This window comes from Chanos chanos, chromosome 4, assembly GCF_902362185.1.
Source record: "Chanos chanos chromosome 4, fChaCha1.1, whole genome shotgun sequence".
Lineage (NCBI taxonomy): Eukaryota > Metazoa > Chordata > Actinopteri > Gonorynchiformes > Chanidae > Chanos > Chanos chanos.
This window is the reverse complement of record NC_044498.1, coordinates 22,755,966-22,783,413: the sequence shown is the minus strand read 5'-3', so window position 1 is coordinate 22,783,413 and position 27,448 is coordinate 22,755,966. Positions and strand designations below refer to the sequence as shown.

General features: G+C 42.9%; 1 protein-coding gene across 1 annotated transcript in view; it reads left to right on the top strand.

Annotated features, from left to right (window-relative positions):
- The window catches only part of zranb3 (zinc finger, RAN-binding domain containing 3), a 36,267-nt gene extending 9,542 nt beyond the window's left edge, over positions 1 to 26,725 (top strand). Inside the window, 16 exon segments of the mRNA XM_030772186.1 lie at positions 215 to 386; positions 2,108 to 2,242; positions 3,975 to 4,094; positions 8,058 to 8,177; positions 8,525 to 8,704; positions 9,125 to 9,289; positions 9,687 to 10,006; positions 10,008 to 10,114; positions 13,424 to 13,669; positions 15,829 to 15,935; positions 16,950 to 17,051; positions 20,029 to 20,171; positions 21,250 to 21,377; positions 23,383 to 23,756; positions 26,111 to 26,242; positions 26,564 to 26,725. Coding sequence (XP_030628046.1) covers positions 215 to 386; positions 2,108 to 2,242; positions 3,975 to 4,094; positions 8,058 to 8,177; positions 8,525 to 8,704; positions 9,125 to 9,289; positions 9,687 to 10,006; positions 10,008 to 10,114; positions 13,424 to 13,669; positions 15,829 to 15,935; positions 16,950 to 17,051; positions 20,029 to 20,171; positions 21,250 to 21,377; positions 23,383 to 23,756; positions 26,111 to 26,242; positions 26,564 to 26,662 — 2,650 coding nt within the window. The 3' untranslated portion in view covers positions 26,663 to 26,725.
- Positions 26,726 to 27,448: the final 723 nt, after the last annotated feature.

Genomic DNA, 27,448 nt, shown 5'->3' with positions numbered 1-27,448 from the left:
CGCAAAGCCTTGGCATGTCCATCACTGACAGCTCACTCGATAGATATGAAGATGCAGATTAGACGTAATAATCAACACATACACACACATGCATACCTGCCCACAGGGTGTAATGGAAGCCATTAACTGAGGTATTTTTTTAGAAAGTGCAGAGAATATGGATTGGGGGACTGTGTAATGGCCTTGTTAGAGACATGGTTTGTTCTGTCTGTAGGTATTTTGGGAACCGGCGACAGTGGGATTGCAGGGGGGCGTCTCACCTGGACGAACTGCACCGCAGACTCAATGAGATTATGATCCGCAGACGCAAAGACCAGGTGTTGTCTCAACTCCCCCCGAAAATCCGCCAGCGAATCCCTTTCGACCTGCCCAAAGACAAAGCCAAGGTACTGTCCTTTCCACCAACTGCCCCTGTCTCCATACACACACGCCCCAACTCCCCACCACCACTACCACCACACACACACACACACACACGTACACACGCCCGCACCCACATCTCCAGCCCTGGCCCTGATGGAGTGTGCTGACGGGAGGGGGGTAGTGGGGGGGACTAAATATAGACCTAATTACCACTCCATCACAGCCCAATGTCTGTTGCTAGGCAATAGTATCCGATTAACACTAATTATCATTTTATCTCCCTTGTCCATGATCGTTCTTTTTTATTTGCACATTTTTTCTCCTCATTTGAGATCCCGACGAGCTGTCGGCAGAGTATTGAGTTCTCCATATCCATACACACAGCACCAGCTCTGAACTTTACTGTTTAACCAAATGCCATTTGGGATTGTTTACGGTGTGTGGTCATTTTGCTTAAATTCCACAGGGACAAAACTGATAGAATATCCCCACAGACGGCACATATCTGGGATGTGTTGTGTGATTGTGTATTAGATTCGTATTGCTTATTCAGACTGGTTTGTGTTATGTGATTGCTTAGGATGTGTAGGCATTGTGTAGGGGTGATTATGTGCACATAGATGCATGTGTTTTGTTTGTGTAAACCCAGTTTAGTGTGTGTGATTGTGTGGATTAGTGCGTACTGTAGTTATACACAGAATTGAGTGTGTGGATGTGTGTAATGTTTTTGTAGATAGAATTTAGTGTATGTTGTGCATTCTGTTGTTTACTATCTGATATTTCATTCGTCGTGTGCACTGTAGCCGTTCTCTCAGTATTCTTTTTCTTCATCATCCTCTTTTCTTCATCTGCCTCTCCTTTTCTTCTCTTATGGTCCCCCCCCCTCCCCTTTCTGTCTGTCTGTCTGTCTGTCTGTCTGTCTGTCTCTCCCTCTCCCTCAGTAATGAGAGTATGTAGAGGAATGCATGCACAGCACATTCTGTGTGCCTGTGCTAGATACAGCACAAAGAGCACTCACCTGCTGCTGCACCCTATTAATCATACACTGTCAACGCAGACACACACACACACACACACGCACGCGCGCACACACACACACACACACATTCACTACACCCACAGCCAGATGCCACTCACACGTCTTAAGGATCTGGTGACTCTCTGGACGCCGTAGCCTGTGTCTGTATCTGTATTTGTGTCTGTGTATTAGCCAAATTCACTGTACAGTGTTGTATATGTTGTTGTTTGTGTGTTTTGTTTGTTTGTTTGTGTTACTAGCAGTATCCACTCAGAACAGATGTTTGTTCTCTGCTGCATTCCATGCTCCAGTTCTTTTCCTAAAGTTCCCATCTCTATAAAATCCAGGCTTCCACATACTCCATATGTTTCACCTTGAGAGCACTCTCTTTGTGTGTGTGTGTGTGTGTGTGTTAGTGATTTATTGTGCTGCTGCGCTATGCTTCCATCTTCACCCCTGAGTTGTCACCAGCGCGCTATAATTGGGCAGGTCATGTGACCAGCCTAGACAGCACGCTGCCGTTTGGGGTACGGACAGACCAGCATCTCTGGGAATTTTCTCTCTCTCTCTCTCTCTCTTTCTCTCTCTCGTCTCTTCATTCTCTGACGGGAGGAAGTAGGAAACAATTTGCTGTACCATTAGTTGTTCTGCCCTTTATAGCTGAAAACTACATACAGAAAGAGGAGGGGGAAAAAAAAGACTCAGACTGTTTCTGTGTGCTGACAGGAAGCCAGTGCCAGCCTAGAGGAGTGGGAGAGATTAATGAAGGGGCTGGATTCAGGGACGTGCACCCACGATAACCCCTTTGTGGAGGTTATGGGCCTCATTACACACATGTACAAACAGACAGCTGTGGCAAAGGTATGGACACCCCTATGTGTGTGTGTGTGTGTGTGTGTGTGTGTGTGTGTGTGTGTGTGTGTGTGTGTCCGCATGCCGAGACCTCATTGTGTCATATTGTGTCTGACCCCTGTTGCTCCCTCTGCACTGCCCTGTCCTCCTCTCATTGAAGCATAGCGCATAGCAGAGAATATTCTAGAGAAAGAATCGGCTGATTCTTTTACGTGTTTATTGCCAGGATTCTGAGGAGCAAAACCAATCAGAGCACAGCATGTCTGCTGCCTCATAAGCTGTTTGGTCTTCATTTCCTGTAAACAGGGGGGGAGTCATGAATGTCACATATCGGAGACCTGGGATTAGTCTCTGTGGTATTCGCAGACGTGGTCATTATAATGAAATTCAGTTTCTTTTTAAAGGTACGCAGAGACAGTCGTTTCGGAGGAAAATGTTGCCTCCACCTTAACGTTGAAAGATGACCTCGTGTCGCCTTTATGGTCATGGCAACCCCCACCCCAAAACATGGGGCTGTTACCATGGGAACAGTTCTACCGGCTGCAAATGAATGCCATGGCATTGTTCTGACCTTTCAATTTGCTCTCTGCTCTTTCTCCCAAACTTTTCTTACGCGCCGATGATGCACAACTTTACAGGGTGCCCATACCGCCCGCCCCCCCCCCCCAAGCACACACACTCCACCTCACACCTTGTTTCCATGGTAACAAGGATGACTTTTGCCGCTTTTAGAAGATGCCTTGGAGAAGCAAATTTACCGCATAACTTGAACGTGCATGAATCTAAACTATCTGTTTGATACATTCTCCTTTACGTTATGGTTAGTGCATTGTCATTTTACACAACAGTCTATTCGTCAAAGAGTTAGTAGAGCACCATCAGTAAATCTAAATCCCTGGTGTTCACTAACTGCATTTGAATTTGAATGAGAAGGTATCAAGAAGTGGACAAAGAGCTGAATGCTTTAAAGCAATCCTTAACTATCCACCAAAAGCTTTTTAAAAGGCCGTCTCAGATGTTTTTGGGGTTTTTTTTTTCCACTCTTCTCTCATTTTGTAGTTTGCCACTGAGAATTTCACATTTCGTTTCCGTCGCTTTCATTTCTGGGTACACTCTGCTGGAAAACAGACGACTGAAATAAATCTTGAGGGGGGCAGATACATGGCCATGTCAGAATCTGTGTCACTTTTGAAGTGTGAATGCCTGGCGCTGGACTCCAGTGCTGGTATTTTTACCCCACTAGCATCTGCTCCCAATTACCTAGGGACCGCCACTCTGCTGTGCTGCTTTAAAAAGACTTAATGCTACTTTAGAGGAAAGAGTTTTGGGCACCAATTAAAAAATGTATGAAAAAAGAGGGAAAAATCAAGCAGTAATGAGGACTGAGAAGGCAGCTTTGAAAGGGAGAAACAGAGAGTCAGAGTCCCGCTCACATCCTGTCCACTGATCACGGCGAGTGAGAATGTACGACTACTAATCAGTAGCCAACCATGTTTGTTTAATAAATACATACATATACATACACACACACACACACACACACACACACACACATATATATATACACTTGTTTATTTATTTCTTTTTTTAACACCTTGGCTCACGACTTTGTTTGACACGTATTACAAATGATTTGGCACAATTGCATCATGCTAACAGCAAAAACTGTATAACTAGCAAACAAACAGTGCTTAAGAAGAAGATGTGTTTGTTGTTGGTGTGTCTTTGTATACCCCTCCAGGCTGGTGCGGTAAAGGATTACATCAAAATGATGCTGGAGAACGACAAACTCAAGTTCCTGGTGTTTGCTCATCATCTCACCATGCTGCAGGCGTGTACAGAGGCAGTCATTGAGACTAAGGTACCACTGCTGTGGTTGAAGGAATGTCAAGGCTAAGGATAGAGCTGTAAAACTCAATAAACAGTGGTTTAAACTGAGGTAACTGTGATTTAAGGTTAATTTACCATGTTTTGGGCTGAGGTAGGAGTGGGTTTAGAATAAAAGATGAGTGATATAGCCTCAGGGGGCCACATTTTATGTCAAACTAACAGTGATTTTAGGCCATTTTAGGAAAAATGGTAAGAGTGATTTAGACCAAGGCTTCCCAAATCTTTTCAAGGTGTTTCCTACCAGTTACTTTGTCTCAGGACTCCAAGATACTTCACATATACACATCAATCTCACACACAAACTAAATGAGAAAGTCTGATGTCAGTATCACTGTCTGACTTCTCTCATGTTAAACTCTAAAAATAAAACCATCAGTTGTTGATATTGCTATTTGCATGCTGTTAATTCATAAGATATAGGAAACATGAATTATACTGCACATTTATTTTCCTGAAGTGAATATAATTCAGTCAATCTCATTTGAGAAGGAACAACATTTAACAGTATCAATTCAATAGGGATTTGCTTGTGGGACCAGACTATTATGGTCTTAAAGAAAAGTGAGTGACCATCTTCACTGATACAAAGACTGCATAAAATGCTAAAAACAGAGGATTACGCTCATGAGAGGCCACTTTAGCTGTGATAGTTTTATGCTTGTGCTAGATTTTCTGTGCTGAAGAAATACTTCAGTAATTGACCATGCCCTTATCTTCAAGGCAGAACTCAAAATTCATATAGTAATTGAAATACTTCAGTAATTGACCATGCCCTTATTTTCAGTAATTGACCATGCCCTTATCTTCAAGGCAGAACTCAAAATTCATATAGAAATCATTATATGTTCTAGATGTCCAATGACAGCGCTTTAAACATGACAATAGCACAGGCCATGCTAATGTTAGTTTGCAAGAAATCTGATTTATCTTTGTAGTTATGTACAACTTGTTTTGGAATTTGTTTAATTTCTCTAACTAGCCCTTTCATCTCTCCAAGTAGTCATTTTTAGCAGCGTTAGCTACTGACTGCAAGGAGCTCCTGTGAAACTCAGACAGGTTTTTTTAGGGGAGTGTTGTAGAATTTGTCATTTCTGTGACCATTCCTCGACCCACATAGTCCCGCCTCGCAACCTATTGTTTAAAAGGCACTCTTTCAGACTAAGTAACATATTAATCTGAGTCGGAAAACAGCTATCCCGGATAAGGCAACAGAGGTTTACGCTGAAGTCATTGCAATTTAGGTTAAGGTAACCATAATTTGTAACAAAGGAACAGACATTTAGGATTAAAAGCATTTTAATTAGCAGCTTTTTAAGTTAATATAACCAGAGGTGGACAAAGTAAACAACTCCATTACTTGAGTCAAAGTATAGATACTCCTGGTCAAATATTACTCCAATACAAGTAAAAGTTGTTCAGTTCAATTTTTACTTGAGTTAAAGTACTGGAGTACTTGCTTTTAAAAATACTTCAGTATTCAAAAGTACATTTTCTTTTTAATGTCATTGCATTGTTGTATTGTTGCAACAATGCATTTACAGAGCCTAATGACTCTGAAACAACCTACTGAATGCACTGCTTGTAGAACTTGTAGAATAAAAAGCTTGTGTAATATGCTAGAAAGCCTATAGAAACACAGTTGAACCAAATGCTTCCTCTATAAAAGACAGTGTATAGCTTCAGTTAAACAGGCACTAGGTTAACTCAGTTTGACCTTTAAAGGATAAACACGTCATACTGTTGTAGGCTAGGTTAATTTTACTTCTACTACATAGTCTGAAATGTGAAACAGTTGGATGACCATCGTCACCGCTTGATTCCCGCCCCCCTCGTCTTATTGGGACCGGGTCCTACGTGAATCCGCTGACCTTAACAATATTACTGTGTTTACCTGACAAGATTAAAACATATTTCTGAAAGGATTTTTGTCAGTAACATTAACTCAGAATTTTTGCTAGCTAACTATTAGTATGCGTCAGCAGTGGATTCACACAGAACCCAGTGTTTGGCCCTAAATGGTTTTCAAGCCAACTGGTTTCCGTACGTGTTCACACACTGTGTTAACAGTAGAAGTTGCGGTCTGCCTCTGTCACCAGATTCGTCACACATTCACAAACATATAAATCGCAATTTTCAAGTCACATCTCATATCTACTGTGGCAAATGATTGCAAGTGTTAAGCAAACACAGCGCGCGAACGCATACGGGAAGCAGTTAGCTTCGAAACCAGTTGATTTCAAAAATCTCAGACATGGATTTAAGATATGGCCATGGCTGCTCTGGTGAGGAACCTTTATCTTTATCATTTTTATCTTCCATTGTAGTAGCCATCAGTAAAACCGCCACGTTCAGTTGTTAAAAAAACTGCAGCTCGCACTTGACTGACCGCATTGGAGTATTTACTGTGATTGGTTTTTCCCCTGTGATGAACACAATATGGCCTATCGCATATTAGAAAAGAAAATTCGTCCGCTGACTTCAGAGCTATGCGTTAAAGTAACGAGTAACGAGAACCTTCATAGAAATGTAGTGGAGTGAAAAGTACAACATTTGTATTTCAAACTTAGTGGAGTAAAAGTCATAAGTTTCCAAAAAAAATAACAATCAAAGTACAGATACTCGAAAAATGTACTTAAGTACAGTACTCAAGTAAATGTACTTCGTTACTGTCCACCCCTGAATATAACATAATGTATATTAGCTTGTAATGGTGAGAGCAACACTTTATATTCTGTCAGGGCAATGGTATTAGTGATTAGATTAAAGTACTAGTTTGTTTGTGCTGTGGTTATGCAGTGGTTGAGGCGTGAGGAACAGCGATTTAGGCAAAGGTAACACACCTGATTTCCACTCATGTCTGGCTTGGCCCCACTAGCATTTCATCCATCAGTCTGAAGCAAACACAAAGACTCTAGCACATGCTTCACATTGCCAACCTGGCTTTGCTATTTATTAAAATAGTTCCATTATTTACTAAAATAAAATTGGGTGTTAATACCTCTATCAGTCATTTTTATTTTTGATACCAGATGGTTCTACGTTGGAAATTTAAAAAACTTCTGTATAAGAGGGGACATTTTTAGCACACACTTCATTATAACAGATCTAGTGACTAATACAAGACATAATTGGTTTTATCATTTTTGTCTCTCCGAGAAATAGAATTTTGTTTACTTTTGTAGACAGAGCTTTCAAAGCCATCCAAAGGCTGTGATAAGTTCAAGAACATTTCTAGCAAAGTTCTCTCAAGAAAAAGCTACACCTTTCTCATATACTGCTGCTTCAGCTTACGCACAACTAAAACTTATGTGAAATTAATTCCCAAAAGATTTTTTTTTTTCACTTTCATGAGACTTTGTAAAATAAATTAAAGACGTTTCACTGAGATTTATTTTGAGCTGCTTTTTCCACAGTTTTTTTTTTTTTCCCCCCAACCCAGTCAGGAATGTGCGAAAGAGGGGAAAGTGTGTGTTCAGATGTCTGTGTTCACACCTCTCAGTGCTAACTTTCTCACTATCTTTTTTGTTCGTAAGCACCAATTAACAGAATAACGACAAAAAAAGAAACGGCAGAAAAACTCCTCGCAGTAATGACAGCATGGCTGGGCAGAGAGCAACCGAGATAAGAGGCAGAGGATGACGAAACAAAAGCTCATTAAAACATCAAGGCGTCTGTTTAGCCACACTTGTTTTAAATTATAAAGCCCGATTTCACAAAGTGTTTTCATTTCCAGGGAAATTTATCAATTTTTGTCGCTATATTCATCAATGCTATACGTACGCAGCCTGTCAGATCGTTTGTCAAAAGTGTTGAGACAGAAAACGCGATTAAAGCTAAGTAGTTTCTGCGTGTTTGAAATGGTGCTGCGCTTTTTCCATAGCTAACATAAAGTGACATTGAACTACAATGAAATTAATGTGGGGTTGTCTCTTAGGCCGGTTATATCCGGATTGATGGAAGTGTTCCGTCATCAGAGCGAATCCAGCTCGTTCACCGCTTTCAGAACGATCCCGACACTCGAGTGGCCATACTCAGCATTCAAGCAGCAGGACAGGTACAATCAAACACCTCCACTACTCAACGCCTTCCCCGTCTTCTCGCTATTCACACATAACCCTCACTAGGTCATACATTCAAATACACACACACAATACTCAAACACCTTGGACTAATAAAAACAGTCACAAATGATGAGTTGCAGAGTGTCAAATTATATCCACTAGCCTTTTCTTTCTTTAGTAATTCAGCGACTTGTCGTGATTGATAACTTCTTGATTGGCAGTACATCAGATGTTTTGACCCATTTCTATATAAGCAAAGCCCAAGGCTATTTCCCAGCCACTGAACGACTGTAATTGACTGAATTCCCCTGATTGTTTGCTGGCTGTCTATGCTGTGCAGGGCTTGACGTTTACTGCTGCGACCCATGTGGTGTTTGCCGAGCTGTACTGGAACCCAGGGCACGTGAAGCAGGCAGAGGACCGGGCTCACCGGATTGGCCAGAACTCTTCTGTCCACATTCACTATCTCATCGCCAAGGGAACATTTGACACCGTCATGTGGTCTATGCTCAATAGGAAGGTACGGTGGTCCTGCATCCTACAGAAAAGCAGGCAACATCACCCATACAATTAAGATATAATCTGTATCTTCCTAATCTCTGATCCGATTTTTTTTGACATACATAATTTGGTCATTATGGATCAAACAAGATTAAAATGGAGCAGAATACTGTTAAGTGTAAGACAAATCTTCTCCCAGGTATCAGTTTGTCATTCAGAGCATAAATTGACCATCCAAAAAGACTTATTAAACCACAGACCAAAGAGCCAGGGAATGTCTCTGAGTCTTACATCTTTACCGTTCTTTTACTCAATGTACAAATATTTGCCAAACTGAATTTCAGTTGCAATGCACTGATACCTTCTCGGCATTTTTTTCTCTTTTTTTTTTCTTTTGTCTAACAAGTGTTTTTGTTGGTGTGTTTGTGTGCTTCTGCAGGAAACAGTGACGGGTAGCACTCTGAATGGAAAGAAAGAGTATCTGGAGGCAGAAATTGGGGACAAAGACAAGTGGGATTTTCTGAATTTTGCTCAAGCGTGGACTCCTAATGACGCTTTGACGGCCAGTAGTGAGGACGGAAAAACTTCTGTTTTCTTTTCCCATGTGAGCTGATTTTAATATGAAGGGATACGATGGGAATATAAGACTCATGCTGGACTCCACATGTGATAGCAGGTGGAAAGCAGTGTCTCGATACCTAGCAACAAGAATATTACCAATTTAATGTGCACTGCATGACACACATAGCATTACCGTGGGGTAATTTATACTTGCTGGCCTAATATCCTATAATTTAGCCCGTTCATCTTCTCAGTTAAGGGCTATAGTACGTTTGATGGCTGTTTGTTTCTTCTTGGTCAGTTTGGCTGTCTTCACATCAAATCTATGAGTTGTATCCATTTGCAGAACATATTTACACAAACAAGGACACAGTCTCATCCATTACTGTAAGGCTGATCATGAGACGCTTTTTCTTTTTTTTTCTTCATCTTTTTTTCAGTTTGAGAAAGACAGACAGCATGACATCCGTACGTTTTTCTCTCCCTGTGCGAGTAAAGAGAAGAAGAGAAAGAGAACGGGGGATGAAACGTCAGATGAGTCTGATCTGGCTCTCTCAGATAAAGTGGCCGCGGAAGGAGAGGAGGAGGCCATGGGGGGGGACAGTCCAGATTCCACCAATCAGGATGAAGACTTTGCACCGCAGGTGAAAAGGCTGAAGCAGGCGACACCACTGTCCCGACGCGGAGGGAAGAGGGTTTCCTTGGGGGGGTCGAGGAGCCCCCTGACCCCCCTGCTTGGCCCCCGGCGGCTCTCGGGTCCCCCGGCCCCCCCAGCATAATCAGAAATGGAGCTGCTCTCTCTGCACATTCTCTAACAGTGGCCTAATGCTGCGCTGTGAAATGTGTGAGTCACCACGCTCGCACAGAGGTAAAAACAAAAAACACCAGGCACACACACACACACACACACACACACACACACACACACACATATACATACACTACCCACGCATATGAAAACACACAAAGAATCAGAGAATGTTCAAGCGCATGGCAGAGCATGCTACACGGTAGCATGAACACACACACACACACACATACACACAAATGAAGGACTAAAATACAGACTAATTGGATGATATAAATCAGCAGTATTATCATATAGTAGAGTATAGCTTATTATGGAACAAATGTAATTAAAATAAAAATGCTTTTTCCAGACCTTTACACTTACGAATACTACAGCTGTCGCAAACAGGACTAATTTTTAAGGAGAATGGGTTCTTAAGTTATTCTGCTGTATGTTTTTTTCCCTGTTTAAACTGCGTCAGAAGCCTCTATAGGCAGCTGCATTCTCTGATTGTTGGAGCTATATCAGTCTCATCACCACGGCAACAGTGTGACGGAATATATTTGGTCACCTGTCACATCAGCAGCAGTGTTTTCACACCGAGGCAGTGTTTGAGAGTTAGCGTGAAGTTTCTTAATGCACTCAATATTCACCCCTCTGAGTTCAGCCCTCTATTTCACAGCACTTTGATATGTGTAATCACGCAGGTAGAGAGCAGTCTTCCCACCTTACACTCACACATGCACACACACACGCACAGACAGATGGCCTTGTGAACGGTATGTGCGTGTGTGCGCGTATGTGTGTGTGCACGTGTGTAAGCACACAGTGAGATGAGCGTCTGCCTTTAAAGGATTACCTGTTCCCCATCTTTCAGTCTGTGAGACAGCTCTACAGCTTTGTGTATGTGTGTGTGTGTACGTATGTGTGTGTGTGTGCGCATGCATATGTGTTCAGAGTTTCTGACTGAGCTTCAGCAAACACACACAACTCCCATAAAACACTCTCTCTGTGCCGCAGCATCCGCTCTCCTCATTTTGCGAAGATCCGGAATCTTCTCTGCTCATTTTTTCAGGACACTGAAGTCCACAGCTCACCGTGTGCTCGTTTACTTTAGGGACAGATAGGAGGTTTATCTCATTCTTGCTTTGAAAAGAAAAGAAAAAAAAATCACAGAAAGTTACTATGAGAAGGCCATGACGCTGTAATTGTTTTGAACAGACTTAATGTTCTAGCATCATCAGAGATTTTTTTTTGTCTGTCAGTTAGACACCGTGTTTGTACCTAAATACGTCAATTAAAGCATATTCGCCATTAGCAATGGATAATTCAGAAAACTCTGAGTGAACGTGAGATCTTTCTCTCTTTCTCACACAAACACACACACGCGCGCTCTCTGATAACCCAATCTGCTCTCTCTCCTGCTCACTGGGGTGAGGAGTGTTCCACATCCAATCAGCAAACAAATACAGCTCTGGCTTCCAGTTCACTGGCAGCACAGCATGCATGATGGGAATTTAACACCCCATCTCGTCTCTAATGACGACCGGCACTGAGCGGTAACACGGCAGTTAGACAGAGACGGGTCTGTGTGACCCTACAGTGATGGCAACCACACGCACGCACGCACACACACACACACACACACACCTGTTAACGGCAGACACAATGCAGGCAAGTCCTATAATATTCAAACATCATCACTATTCCATGCTCAGCCTTACAATAAAACCTGGATAAGAGGGGAGCAGTTGTTTTTCCCATTAATGAATCTGATGTGTTTATGCAGTTATGTGTGTGTGTGTGTGTATATGTATGTATGGATGTGTATATGTGTGTGTATATATATATATGTGTGTGTGTGTGTATATGTATATATGTATATGTATATATGTGTATGTGTGTGTGTGTGTGTGTATATATGTATATATGTGTATGTGTGTGTGTGTGTGTATGTATGTATATATATATATATACGTTCTTAGCTGGCTGCATGGTGTTGGTGACGCACCCACGGCAGGTTTGGAGTATGACAGTGAATTGAGTGAATGTATTTGGGAGTGTTAAAATGATACAGTAATCACAGGAGCTCAGCAGCTGCCAGTGAAAATAAGTTTAGGTTTTATAAAAGTGTGGGCTGTCTGCTAACACATCAGCTTGTTAAGAGAGACAGAGAGAGAAAGAGAAAGGGGGGGGGGGGGGGGGGGGGGGGGGCAAGTCAAGTCACAGCAGCCTGTGCCCAAACACTCAGGTGACATTTCTGAAAAATCTATACGTGTGTCTAGTCCAGCAGAATAGGAAAAGAGAATTCATTAACACAAGTCTTTGCAAAAGCAGAGTGTCAAAAGCAGAGCGTCAGTGTCTGTCTCTGATGTCTCCAAATGGTCTCTTTGTTTAAAAGCGCTTCAGTTTGGGGTTTAGGATCTCCAGCTGGGAAAGGTATGACAGAGAGAAAATAAGTTAACGACAGAAAAAAGTTAACGATAGAAAAAAAAGGATCAAACTTTACTTGAAATCTGGAGTTTTATCACTGTATGTCTCCCTGGTGGAGAGCTATACCTCTTGATTAGTCTGAAATAACTTAGTCAGGAAATGTTTTTCCCAGATGTTGTGCTTTAATTCTAAGAACGTCCATATTATCAGTACAATTAGATGAGAACATTTTAGGTACCCATTTCTTTAAGCTTTGATTAATGATGTTAATTATCAGTGTGCATTTCAAAAAAAAAAACTGGGCACAGGCATGATTTAATTGTTAATTAAACACTGTGAATTTCACAAAAGCACGCTACAAGTTTTGGTAAACTGACCCAATGATTTTTTTTTCTTTCATGAGGTTTTATGTTAATGGTCACCGGCCTTGGTTGGTTGGTCGGTTTATTGGTCTATTGTTTGGTTTATTGTTTGTATCATATAGGCTTTCACTTTTACTGAGGGCTTTTTTTTTTTTGTCTTTATTCTTAGACTTTATGTTGAATGATGACATGTGATCATGTGACCATCCTGTCACATTGTGGTGGTGCTGAGACCCAGTCCTCTTCTGACTTTTTGACTGCCCCACATAATCAGACCGATTTTTACCTGTCAAAGAGGATTGTATAAATCTCAGCCAATCACAGACACCTAGCAGTTGGTAGAAACCAAATCCAACAGCTTTAAATGGACCAGAAGGTCCAGAATGTGCCCCCCCGCCCCCGCCCCAGATTCAGACTTCAAAAAGCAGCAGTCACATGATGCTACCAGCGTACTGCGGCAGCCCAAGGAAGAGAATTTTTCAAGAAATACCGATGTATTTTTTTTAATATTTTCCGTTATCTTATCGTGTCTGTAAAAGTAAAAAGTCTGAACTCAACCACAGATCGTCTTTCTACTTTTGTTTCCTAACAGTTTCTGGTGAGCAGAGCAGTAGCAGCAGCAGCTCACCGGCCCCAGAGCAGCACTCTGCCCCCCCTCACCCCCCCACACCCAAAACCAGCCCCTGCGTCGTTGTCGTCTCAGACTCAGACGCGCAGCATGATGACAGCCCCCGTCTGCAGACACGGCAGACTCTGCAGGAGGACCATGCGCAGACACAGGCCGGAGGGAGAAGCACGCCGACCAGGAGCCCCACCCCAAGTGGCCCCACCGTCGCCGGTAATTCCCGGTTAATCCGCTGCCTCCTTTCTCTGACATTCCCGCTGTTCCGTGGGAGCGGTTTGTCTGTTCTCCCTGGTACCTTGCTGCCACTCCTGATAAATGAACAGAACATGTCTGTGCCATCTGCTGTCAGCACAGAAATGATTGAGGAAAGAGTAGGACACTGTTGTCTGATACAGGATAAAGACTGATTTTGGGACACCATCAGTTTTCTTTCTGCTAGCTTAGGACATTAATAAATATACACACAATGTGAATTTATGCAAGATCAGTATTTGCTGCGTATCAGTGTAATTACTGATTATGCAGAAAGAAATGAAATTTCAGAAGAATGAAAGCATAAAATAAAGGGAAAAGTTATTACTTTTTCCCAGCTGAGTTAAGCTCTCGGTATTTCAAAGTATCTCTCCGTAAGTTATTATTGAAGCCGACATCTCTCTTGGGGAAATAATATAATTTCTGTAATAACAAAAAAAAAATGCAGAGGGCCAACATAAAGCCAATGTTTCATATTCAATAAGCGTACAGTTAATCAATACTTCATATTCAGTGTGCTCACATTAAATCAACATCTCACACACTGTTTAAACTATATCAATACTTCATATTCCACTGTGCGCATGGAAAAGCAGTATCTCTCATTGATTATGTTCACATAAATCAATATCCCATATTGAGTATGATGCAAGTGAGTGTGTAGATTGAAATGTCAACTCAGAGGGGATGAGTGTCTGTGCATGTGTGCGTGCATGTGTGTGTGTGTGCACTGTGAGCCTCACTGAGATTATTAATGCAGAGATGAAAGACTGACAGAGATTAATCACAGGGGCATAGCCACAGAGACTAATCACACAGACATAACTCAGATATTCATCACGCACTGTTTAACACAAAAATTCATCACTTAGATACTACCATAGAAATTAATCATACAGACATTAGCACTGAGATTAATCACAGACATTAAATCAGAAATTAATCATACAGACATTAACACAAAGATTAATCATACAGATGTTAACAGAGAAATTAATCATACAGACATTAACACAGAGATAAATCACACAGACATTAACAGAGGCTTGTCACACAGACATTAACACAGAGATTAACCATACACTGTTTAATACAAAAATTCATCACCTGGATGCTACCATAGAAATTAATCATACAGACATTAACACAGAGACTAATCTCACAGACATGAACACAGAAATTACTCATACAGACATCAACTCCAAAGATTAATCACAGAGACATTAACACAGAAATTAATCATACAGACGATAACAAAAGGATTAATCACATAGACATTAACAGAGAGTAATCAAAGACATTAACACAGAGTTTAATCATGCACTGTTTAACAAAAAAAATGATCACCCAGATACTAACACAGAAATTAATCCCATGGACACCATCACAGAGATTAGTCACACAGACTAATTACAGAGACTAATCACATGGATATTACACAGAGATATCAACTAGAGCACTGCATTTTGGCACATACACACAAAAACACAGACACACATAGAGAGATGTCACACTGAGTCGGAACACAGCAGGGAACGACTGAGCGTTTTTTGGGGTTTTTTTCCTTCCCAGATGCCTCTTGTCAGTTAAGATACAGAGCTCCACTCACATTTGAAAGCTTTCTGAACGGTGTATGGTGTCATTTTGAACGGTCTATAATGTCATTTCTGAGATGGGCTCGGCCGTGCTAACGTCAGCGTGTCGGCGCTTCGTCTCCAAAGGCCTGCAGGTTAATGAGCACCTGAGCAGACGGCTATTAAAGTGACCCGTGCTCATAATGATGACCGCTGACTGCGCTCCGTCCCTGTCCGTATTCACAGTGTCACGTCCTCCCCTCAGCCTAACCCAGACGTGTGAGATCTCACAGCGCTGCTGTGAAACATGTTTGTGTCTGTGAGAGGCTTCTCACAGATTGAGACTGGTAGCGATAAAAAAGAGCAAGGTGATTTTTACGGCCTTATATGGGCGTAGCTGCTCTGTGCTGATAGCCGCAGTGTGCTGTCTCATTTTCACCGCCTGACCTTTTCCTGAAGCCTTTACACTGATTGGAGTACAGACAGTAATGATCACTCTGTTTCTCCTCTCTCTCTCTCTCTCTCTCGCTCTCCCTCTATTCTCAGACCAGCGTGAAAGTGTGTGTAACTCAGCCAGTGACACCCTCCCCCTGTACGACAGTCTGAAATTCTGTGCCAGCAGGAACACAGACCGAATCTACATTTACGACAAGGTAGCGAACAATGTGTCTCTCTCTCTTTCTCTCTCACTCTCTCTCACTCTCTCTCTCTCTTTCTCCCTCTCCCCCTCTTCTTTTTCCATTTTTAACAGCTGCTGCTCTCTCCTTCAACCCAACTTTCTTTCTTTCTTTTTATCTGTCATTCCTCTCTCCCTCCCTCTCTCTCTCTCTCTCCCTCTCTCTCTCTCTCTCATGCGCCTGCCTCAGTCCTGCTTTGAATCTGCACTGCTCCACTGGACCTGAGCTCTTCTCTAAGCAGGATAAATAAAAGGTTCTCTGAGGTTGAAATGACATGCCATCATTTATATTGTCTAAAATCTGGATTCCTATAGTTTTGGGAAATTGGCACTCTCAAATTGTGTTATGTGAGAGGATATATGAGTATGTAGGTCCATAATTGACCGAGATTGAGAAATATGATCAAAGTTAGATTTTAATAAGCTTTTTTCTGGAGGCTATTTGAAGAGAGAAGTGATGAATGGTTGAGGTAAAGATGGAACGAGAGGGCGGGGCAGTTAGTTACAAAAATGCACGTACACACACACACAGAGGCACACACAGAGTCACACACACATACATAGAGATACATGCACATACACAGTACGTTTAAATGGAAAGTACATACCAGCAGCCATCTTATAAGACTGGGCTGCTTTAGCGAAAGATGGGCCTCTCCTGCCTGTACTCTGAGGGATATGAAAATGCTGAGAGGCAATGATTTTAAACTGCTGTCAGATTATACTAATGCCACCTCAGGCCAACGGATTTATTCCACTCACTGATAAGATTTTGTCCCCTGAATATCTCTAAAATGCTGTCTCATAAGCATTTAATGTAGAGATTTAGTTTTGTAATTGCGAATTAAATAAGCTTTACTTTCATACACCTCTCCAAACTTTCCAACAAACAACAGGGAGTCTTTCTCGTTGCAGCAGCAGTGGTTTCTTTTTCTTTTCTTTTTTTTTTTTTTTTGCTTATGAACCTTTGTATTTTTTTTTAAACCTGCAGGATGGCAGTCCTCTCCACTGTAACTTTGTCCCTCTGGATATCACGCTGCAGAACTGGGAGGACCTGCCTGTGGAGTTCAGCCGGCCAGAGAACCGCAGAGCTGTGAGTGTGTTTAACATTGATGATGAGCTCACAGTGAGCTTACACACACACTTAAACAAACAAACAAAAAACTTACAATGTCTGAGCATTAAAACAGCACAGCACTACCAGCAAGCAGATATTCTTTTAATCACCTCCTCTCCTCTCCTCTCTTCTCCTCCCTTTTCCTCTCCTCTCCTCTCTTCTCCTCCCTTTTCCTCTCCTCTCCTCTCCTGTTAAACTGAGCTAGTGAAATATGGATAGGCCAGGGGGGTGGGAAGATGTGGGTCTGTACAATTCCCCATAGAGCTGCTGCAAAGCTAAAGCTGTCTTAAAAATGCTGATGCAGGTTTAGTTCTCCAGTCCACGCTTACTTTATAACGACACAACCATGGTCTGGGCCCAGGTGTGAGAGCGGTGATTAAATAATGAATAATAACAAAAGCATGGGTTGTGTTAACAGTTTAGCAATTCCTCAAATCCATGTTAATGTTTAACACGTATCTTAGAATGTCGAGGAAACTGCCCAGTGTCTTAGTGTGCACTGAATTCATCTACTGACATCTATATCATGGATGGATGGACAGATGGATGCTTGGTGCAGTTTTGACATTGTCATATTGGGCATATGCAGCATTTTTTGAGATTGTGTTTGATGTATGTGACATTGTAGTTTTTTTGTTCTGCTTTTTGAGATGGTGGCTGTGACAGGGTTTATAATAATGTCGTAATAGCTGTCTGCTGTGGTGTGTGGCTGTGCTGTGTTGTGTACATGACTGTGCTGTGTTGAGAATGTGACAGTGGTTTGAGATGTTGTATGTGAGTGTGTTTGTGATAGTGTTGTGTTCTGTATGTGACAGTGGTTTTGAGATGTTGTATGTGAGTGTGTTTGTGATAGTGTTGTGTTGAGAATGTGACAATGGTTTGAGATGTTGTATGTGAGTGTGTTTGTGATAGTGTTGTATTCTGTATGTGACAGTGGTTTTGAGATGTTGTATGTGAGTGTGTTTGTGATAGTGTTGTGTTGAGAATGTGACAGTGGTTTGAGATGTTGTATGTGAGTGTGTTTGTGATAGTGTTGTGTTGAGAATGTGACAGTGGTTCTGAGATGTTGTATGTGAGTGTGTTTGTGATAGTGTTGTGTTGAGAATGTGACAATGGTTTGAGATGTTGTATGTGAGTGTGTTTGTGATAGTGTTGTGTTGAGAATGTGACAGTGGTTTTGAGATGTTGTATGTGAGTGTGTTTGTGATAGTGTTGTGTTGAGAATGTGACAGTGGTTTGAGATGTTGTATGTGAGTGTGTTTGTGATAGTGTTGTGTTGAGAATGTGACAGTGGTTTGAGATATTGTGTGTGAGTGTGTTGTGTTTGTGATAGTGTTGTGTTGAGAATGTGACAGTGGTTTTGAGATGTTGTTTGTGATAGTGTTGTGTTCTGTATGTGACAGTGGTTTTGAGATGTTGTATGTGAGTGTGTTTGTGATAGTGTTGTGTTCTGTATGTGACAGTGGTTTTGAGATGTTGTGTGTGAGTGTGTTTGTGATAGTGTTTTGTTGAGAATGTGACAGTGGTTTTGAGATGTTGTTTGTGATAGTGTTGTGTTGAGAATGTGACAGTGGTTTTGAGATGTTGTTTGTGATAGTGTTGTGTTGAGAATGTGACAGTGGTTTTGAGATGTTGTATGTGAGTGTGTTTGTGATAGTGTTGTGTTGAGAATGTGACAGTGGTTTGAGATGTTGTATGTGAGTGTGTTTGTGATAGTGTTGTGTTGAGAATGTGACAGTGGTTTTGAGATGTTGTATGTGAGTGTGTTTGTGATAGTGTTGTGTTGAGAATGTGACAGTGGTTTTGAGATGTTGTATGTGAGTGTGTTTGTGATAGTGTTGTGTTGAGAATGTGACAGTGGTTTTGAGATGTTGTATGTGAGTGTGTTTGTGATAGTGTTGTGTTGAGAATGTGACAGTGGTTTTGAGATGTTGTATGTGAGTGTGTTTGTGATAGTGTTGTGTTGAGAATGTGACAGTGGTTTTGAGATGTTGTATGTGAGTGTGTTTGTGATAGTGTTGTGTTGAGAATGTGACAGTGGTTTGAGATGTTGTTTGTGATAGTGTTGTGTTGAGAATGTGACAGTGGTTTGAGATATTGTGTGTGAGTGTGTTGTGTTTGTGATAGTGTTGTGTTGAGAATGTGACAGTGGTTTTGAGATGTTGTGTGTGGGTGTGTTTGTGATAGTGTTGTGTTGAGAATGTGACAGTGGTTTTGAGATGTTGTATGTGAGTGTGTTTGTGATAGTGTTGTGTTCTGTATGTGACAGTGGTTTTGAGATGTTGTATGTGAGTGTGTTTGTGATAGTGTTGTGTTGAGAATGTGACAGTGGTTTTGAGATGTTGTGTGTGGGTGTGTTTGTGATAGTGTTGTGTTGAGAATGTGACAGTGGTTTTGAGATGTTGTATGTGAGTGTGTTTGTGATAGTGTTGTGTTGAGAATGTGACAGTGGTTCTGAGATGTTGTGTGTGAGTGTGTTTGTGATAGTGTTGTGTTGAGAATGTGACAGTGGTTTTGAGATGTTGTGTGTGGGTGTGTTTGTGATAGTGTTGTGTTGAGAATGTGACAGTGGTTTTGAGATGTTGTATGTGAGTGTGTTTGTGATAGTGTTGTGTTGAGAATGTGACAGTGGTTTTGAGATGTTGTATGTGAGTGTGTTTGTGATAGTGTTGTGTTCTGTATGTGACAGTGGTTTTGAGATGTTGTGTGTGGGTGTGTTGTGTTTGTGATAGTGTTGTGTTGAGAATGTGACAGTGGTTTTGAGATGTTGTATGTGAGTGTGTTTGTGATAGTGTTGTGTTGAGAATGTGACAGTGGTTTTGAGATGTTGTGTGTGAGTGTGTTTGTGATAGTGTTGTGTTCTGTATGTGACAGTGGTTCTGAGATGTGTGTGGGTGTGTTGTGTCTGTGCTGCGGTGTGTGATGTTGTATTTTACGGTGTTGTGCTGTGTAGGTGGTGCGATTTGTGCGGGAGTGGAACAGTCTAACAGCGATGAAGCAGAGGCTGGTGAGGAGGAGTGGTCGTGTGTTCACCAGTCCAGTCCAGCTACTGGAACAACTCACACACAGCCAACGCACACACAGCAGCACCAAGAGGCAAGACAACCTGCCACTCTCTGATTATCCACACACACACACACACACCTGCCTCTGACCGGACACACACTCATACACCTCTGTCTCACTGTCTGATCATACACGCTTGAATATCTGAGGCTTGGCTTACACACAGTTACATACACACATATACACACCTCTCCATCTGAACACAAACACACATACACACACCATACACCCCTATCTCTTTGTCTGAACATACCCATTTCTTTGTCCCAATATGTCTACATCTGTTGGACTCACACATACACACCTGTCTGTCTTATGGTACAAATTCATACCTACTGAAGAAAAAGCCTGATATTTTACATCTCACCATCTTTATTTTGCCTGACTGTACATACCCACACACACTTGTCCCTTTGCACTTGTGCATCTCCGCGAAAGACAGACTTGTTGTGAGTGTGTGTGTTGCAAACCTGTGGGGTCCATCGTGAAGAAGGCTAGACAGTGCCCCTCTGGAGCTGTTGCAATAAACCAGTCAGATGCTGGAACAACAGTGTGTGTGTGGGGGAGTGCAAATCAAGTAAATCACTCTGTCGAGGCCAATCAAGGTCCTGCCCCACACAAACAAACACACACATACGCAGACGCTTACACACACACACATAATCCCAGAGCAGTCTAGTTTTCCAAAGTTTTACCGGGTAGTTATTTTCAGATTAAATTACACTGAACTGAACAGAATTGGCTAGGGATTATCACACAGTTCATGACTCTCTGGGCTGTGGAGACACATGATTTCCTGAACACATTCACCACTTGCACAAATACGCTTTCAATTGCACTCTTCTGACACCCTGCCTCACACACTCACACACACACACACACACACACACGGCGCTGCTGGACTCAGCTTTCATGTAGTCTGTTTCATCACTAGTGTGTTCCAGTGCTCTTTTGAAGGTATGGGTGTCTCACCCTTTCATGCAGGTGCTCCACACCTTACAGGTGTCATCTCTTTGATGTTCCCCCCTCCCCTTCGCCCCCCACCCCTCACCCCTCTTTCTCCTCTCCTTGCAACATTCCTTCTCCTCATCCTCCTTTTCTTTCCCAGATACATCACCAAAGCAGACGTAGCCCAATCCTCCCTGGTTAAGGCCCAGAGGGAAGGAGGTAGCGTACGCATCATCAGCAAAGAGAAAAGAAACGCAACAACAACAGAGCACCAGACAAGGCAAGTAGGTCATAACCATAGATGAGGTACACACACACACGCGTACGCACACACACGGAGTGTGCTGGCTTTAATCATTCGTGACAGGTGCATTCTCTTCTGTTTTGTGTGTAAGTGAGTGGCAGAGTACCCATCTGAAGTCTCTCAGTACATAAATGAAGAGTTTTGTTTTTTTTTTGTTGTTTTTTTTGTTGTTTTTTGAGGTCCAGTTTTGAGCTGACACTTTGCAAATTCATCAGCAGCACCTAACAGTACGGTGCCTCCACTGCTGTATCAGCTGTGTCCAATCTCCAAATGGAAATGAACAGATCTTTTTTTCAGTCAGCTTTTTGGATGATCAAATTACACTCATGTGGTCAGCATGAAAAGTGAAACTGACAGGTACATATTTATGCATTCGTAACGCCGAGAGAAAAGAATTGCGTTGAAGTCACAATTGATTTTTTTTTTTCTAAGCCCGTTTCCGGCTGTAATCACATGTGTTTGGCAGGTCAGCTGTGCAAACTACAGCAAGCTGCTGACCCCCCTGGTAGACCCAGTGTGTGCTGAAGTGCCTGTGGATTTTGGCCATACCTCAACACTCAAAGCAGCTCAATTCAATACACTGCTCCTGCCAGACCAGCGTTACCATGGAAACCGAGAGAGAATTTTTAGAGTCTGACTGAAGACCAGCAGGGATGTTCTTCAGACGGAGAGAGAGAGAGAGAAATGAAGAGAGGGATAGAGTGAAAGAAAGAGAGAGGGATACAAAGAGAGAGGGATAGAGTGCAAAAAAGAGAGTGTGAGATACGAAGAGAGAGGGATGGAGAGCAAGGGAGGAGGAGAGAGAGAAAGAAAGAGAGAGAAAGATCCATTGCTGAAAGCATGTCATCAGTGGTTCATGGATAAAGCACAGGAATGACAACACTTAATCACCCTGTCAAACTAACACACACACTCACAAACACACACACACACACACACACACTGTCTGAACAGTGCATAAACACTCTATGAACAATACACACGCTCACCCATTAGTATCAGCTGCACAGTACTGAGTTCTTTCACTCTGCCATCCTTCTCAACATTGGGGAACTTCTGCTGATATGAGAAAAAGCGGTGGTCTGTGCCGGTTCCTTCAGAAACAGGGTGAGGGAGGCAGTCAGCCTTCAGAAACAGGGTGAGGGAGGCAGTCAGCCTTCAGAAACAGGGTGAGGGAGGCAGTCAGCCCTCAGAAACAGGGTGAGGGAGGCAGTCAGCCTTCAGAAACAGGGTGAGGGAGACAGTCAGCCTTCAGAAACAGGGTGAGGGAGGCAGTCAGCCCTCAGAAACAGCTGAGAATAAACCTAACTTCCCTCCCATTTCCAGCTCCTCTCAAATAACCCCCCATTTCTCCCTCCGTGTAGTCTCCTGTGCTAAACAAAACTCAAAGCAGTTACTACCAGTCATAATGGAAACCTTCATATGTTCATTTAGAGTGCTCTTCCAGATATATGCACCTCATTGTTTTGGTGTTATTAAAGAATTACAGCATCCTTGTTTTGAACTCTAACTATTTTACCACAGATGATAATTACCATAGCTGCTGATTGGTGATAGAACTTCATGGCCTTTAACGATCATTGCCTCTCAAGGTGTCGACGTGCCATGTGTGCTCCTTAAAAAGGTCATCTAACCGTTAACAAGAGATCAGCCTGTTCCAGACAAATTCAGCAGCTTACTACACAAAACCGAACCCTGCACCAACACCACACACGCACACGCGCACACACGCACACAGTTAGTCTGAACACAACACATGCAGTTTAAACAACACACATAAACACACACCATTCTTGCTTTTTCCAGGGTCTGTGTAAGGAGTTCCATATTTAGGTTAATTAAGCTATACAACTATCATGTCTTATGTAAGATGACCAACCAGCAGCTCGCAAACTTTTGGCTGTCACCATTGTAGAGAATACCCTCGACCCACAGCTGTAGTGGGAAATGTTTGTAGAACTACTCATTTGATTTTGCTTGTTCACAGAGAGTCAGAGAGCAGTGTCCCACAACAAGCTGATGTACATCCAGGGATGAAGTCGGTGGAGGCAGAGCTTAAGGAGGCGGGATATGTACAAGCAGTGGACAGCACAGGTGTGCCACTGTGTCTGTCATGCCAGAAGCCCTGTTTGGAGGGAGGAGCCTCAGAGAGCGGCTTCTGCAGTTCGGCCTGTCAGGAGGAGCTCCGTCTACGCTCGTACCAATCACACATGCGTACGCGGGTTCTGGAAGCGGAGCAGGGCGTGTGTCAACACTGCGGACTCAACGCTCATGAGCTGTACCTGCGCATCAAGGACGCCCCACACACACACAGGAAACAGATCTTGGAAAGCACCTGGCTTGCTCAGCTACCTCTCAAACAGGTGAGTGTTTAGCTGGTCTAGGTGTGTGAACAGGTACTGTAGCTGCAGGAGAGAGTAAACATGAAATTGACCCTCTGTCCAGCGATGAATAGACATCAGAAGCTCTGAGGTTCACACACATTCATTTATGTACCTGCATTTGCTCTCTATTACCCCTTTTCCACTGCCGCGGTGCCGGTGCCCAATCGAGCACCGGGGCCGTGCTTTTCCACTGACAAAATACTGGTGCCGGAGCCGAAAAGCTGGCACCGGCACGGCACCACAGAATTGCTGGTCCCAAAAGTTGGAACCGCTGACGTCAGAGGCTATGCAAATAAAAACCACGCGAGAACCAATCAGTTCAGCGTTTGATGTGTTTGGTACGTGACGTTCTCTAGAGAGGCGGGAGTAACAAAAACGTCTGACCAAGTAGCGGTAGGCTAAAGGATATTTGTAGCATGAAAATATGTATATGATTAAAAGATGTATGAGCAACAATTTGTGTCTACATCCATATGGGCTGTTTTTTACATGTTACATGAACGTAGTCGGACCCAGAGTGGTAGAAAAAGACATTCTCTCTCTCAGCTCTAGCTTGTGCAAATAAACCACTGCAGACCTTCATTTAAACACTCGTTTTAACTTTTGAGCTAGGTGACAGACTTACTATTTTCATGAATTTTGCCCTCCGAGCGAAAAGTTATAGGACAAAATTCGTGAGGTGTTTCGCTGTGTGGAAGCCTAGCGTAAAAGTAAATTTATAAAAAGCAAGCAGATGCGTTCCGTCCGACATTATTTTTTCCCCACGGAAAATACCCAAACTTTCGCTATGTAGGGTTCGGTTCCCAAACCAGTGGAAATGTGGGCCGGTTCTCAAAAGGCACCAAGGCAGCACTAGCTCCGCACCGGCACCAGCACCAGCACCGGCACCGGCACGGGCACCAGCACCGTCCTAGTGGAAAAGAGCTATATATGAACTATTGTATTTACACTGGATTATAGAACCTTTTCTTATCAGTCAAAAAGAGGTCTACTGATGCCACTTACCAGTTAACTAAACCAGCTAGATGCACTGCCTGTCAGAGAACAGTTACTTTTCTCTGACAGGTGGTGCTGGGCACAAATTGCTTCATAAGACGACAAAATTGATTGTGACAGATATGATGAAGCCAAACCAAACAGCCAAATGAAATGGATCTAAAATAACACTGTGACATATTTTGCAGAGCTCCACAGAGACATCCACACCACTGACTAACGTTATCAGAGGGCATGGTGTGTGTGTGTGTGTGTGTGTGTGTGTGTGTGTGTGTGTGTGCATGTGTGTGTTAGTGTGTGTGAAGAGCTGATAGCAGTTATCTGTGAGTATATGCCGGGGTAGATAAACTATCAGCAGCAGACTGGGTAACCCTTCTGCAGGAAACCTGCAATAACACAGATATGGCCGACGATCCACTAAATGGACAATGCTCGCTCTCTTGTTGCTCTGCGTAAATAGAACAGTGGACCTGTCAAATTGGCATCGATTTTCCCACACTGCAACACTGCGAGCCAAGCATTTGATTTTTGTTTGCCGTTCTTCTTCACAAAGCCCCCCTCAGCAACACCTTCAAACAGATCAATGGGCGGATTTAGGGTTCTCTGCCTTTACCAGGGAATCAGCCCGAGTTGGCCGGTAATGAATTCTATTGGCTGGATCCAGGAGAAGGCTGGGCTTTACTGTTGTGGTTGAGCGGTACCACTGCCCCGGCAGATAAAGTGTGTCAGACAGGGGTTGGGGCAGGCTTTGAGCGCCATGGTATCGGGACCCCTGTGAGACAGGAGGTGATTATGGGAAAACTCTTGTGTGTAGGGGAAAGAGGTTTGATTGGCGGATTGGTGTAGGACTAGGTCCAGTCTACCGATGTAGTGTGGTAAAGACCTGGCTTCATTGCGTATTTGAAATGGTGATGCTGAACTCCACCTCACCTCAGATTCCATCTCTTTTCTCCTCGATGCTCCACGGCCTGTCCCTGCAGGAATTACAGCTGGATCAGAACCAGTGAGAGAGAAAGAACCAACTGAACGTAGTTAGAGGAAGAGAGACACTCCCATACGGCTTTCATTGCCCAACAACCACTCATTACACACCAGTCTGAACACACATAACCACTTACTCTGCCGCTCTTACACACACACACACACACACACAAGCACACACAGACACACATGCCAGCCCAGCTGCCAAAGATTCTTTGTTAATAGTGCAGGAAATAAGGGATTCTCTGTTGTTAAAGCATGTCGAGAGATCATGTTGAAGCACCACATCCACGCAACAGCGTCATTAACTTTTCATCTGTTCTGTCTCCCTCCCCCTGGTACCTGTCGCGATCCAGCTGAACGATATGATCCGTAACCCGGTGGAAGGCCAGTTCTGGCAGGTGGACCACATTCGTCCCGTCTACAGCGGCGGTGGGCAGTGTCTCCTTGACAACCTGCAGACCCTCTGCACCGTGTGTCACAGAACAGTACGACCATGCATCTACACACCCTCACGCCGCAGAAACAGTCTGTGTTTCCACAATACATAATGTGACAGGGCAATGCATCAGAGGCTCACAATAACAAACTGATTATGATGTCACAGTGACACGTAGAGCTAACTAAATCATGACGATGAATCCACTCATCATAAAGGTTAACGAAACACACCACAGAGCACATCATTCATTTTAATGTTTACACTCTACCATTCACGTTTTCCTGTTGTCTGGGCCTGTTGTGCTAATGTTTTTGAGAGTGCTGATGTGTAAAATGAAGAGTTTATATGTGGGGATTTTTTTTTGCAGAGAACCTCTCAACAGGCATCAGAGAGGAGCATCATGAAGAAAGGACAAGCCGCCAGCAAACTGGCCTCTGACATCACCAGATTCTTTTACAAGAAATGAGAAAAGCATCACTCACTCCTTACATCTCTAACAACCCAACACGGAGGTGCTGTGAAAACATGATGCAGGATGCTTTAAGAGTACCAATGTCTAGTACCATTCAAAAGAGCATATTTCTTAACAGTGACACGAGTGTGTGGACACAGAGTGTCGAAGCTTGGTTTATCGTGGGCATGTGTCTGGTTGTTGATTACGTTCGTGATGGGTCCGTCTCAATGGTAGCTGCTAGTTAAATTGTGAAGTTAAAAGTTGAATTTGTTTGTTTTCCTGGTGGGCGTTGGAGTTTGAAGGGGGGGGAGGGCAATGATTGAAAATAAAATGTGTCTAAACACGTCAGTTTTTGTCAGAAGCATCACTCACTTGACCGACCAAAAGCAGAAATGCCGGTGTGCAATTTAACGTAACAACGGAAACTTTTTCTGTCACCTCACGGAAATGTACTGGTGAAAACTTAACAGTATTTTGGTCCATCTGTGAGCACAGTTTTCTGCTCTTATAAGTAAACTCAATCAAGACAGCAGCGGAGGGGAAGTGCAGTTTGTTACTATGGAAACAGAGCTGAGTGATTTGCGCTGCTGAGAACATTGAGGCGTTTCACAGTTGACATTGTTTTGAGAAATGCTATGGGACAAATGAGCACCTTCTATCAATCTGAAGACTTCCCTGCAGTCCACATCATTACAGCCTAACAAATTACCCGCTCTGTGCATTTACACTAAAAAAAAAACGGACAGAATTGGAGGGGGGCAAAAGAATGTAAGAATGATGGATAGAGCAGCAAAACGG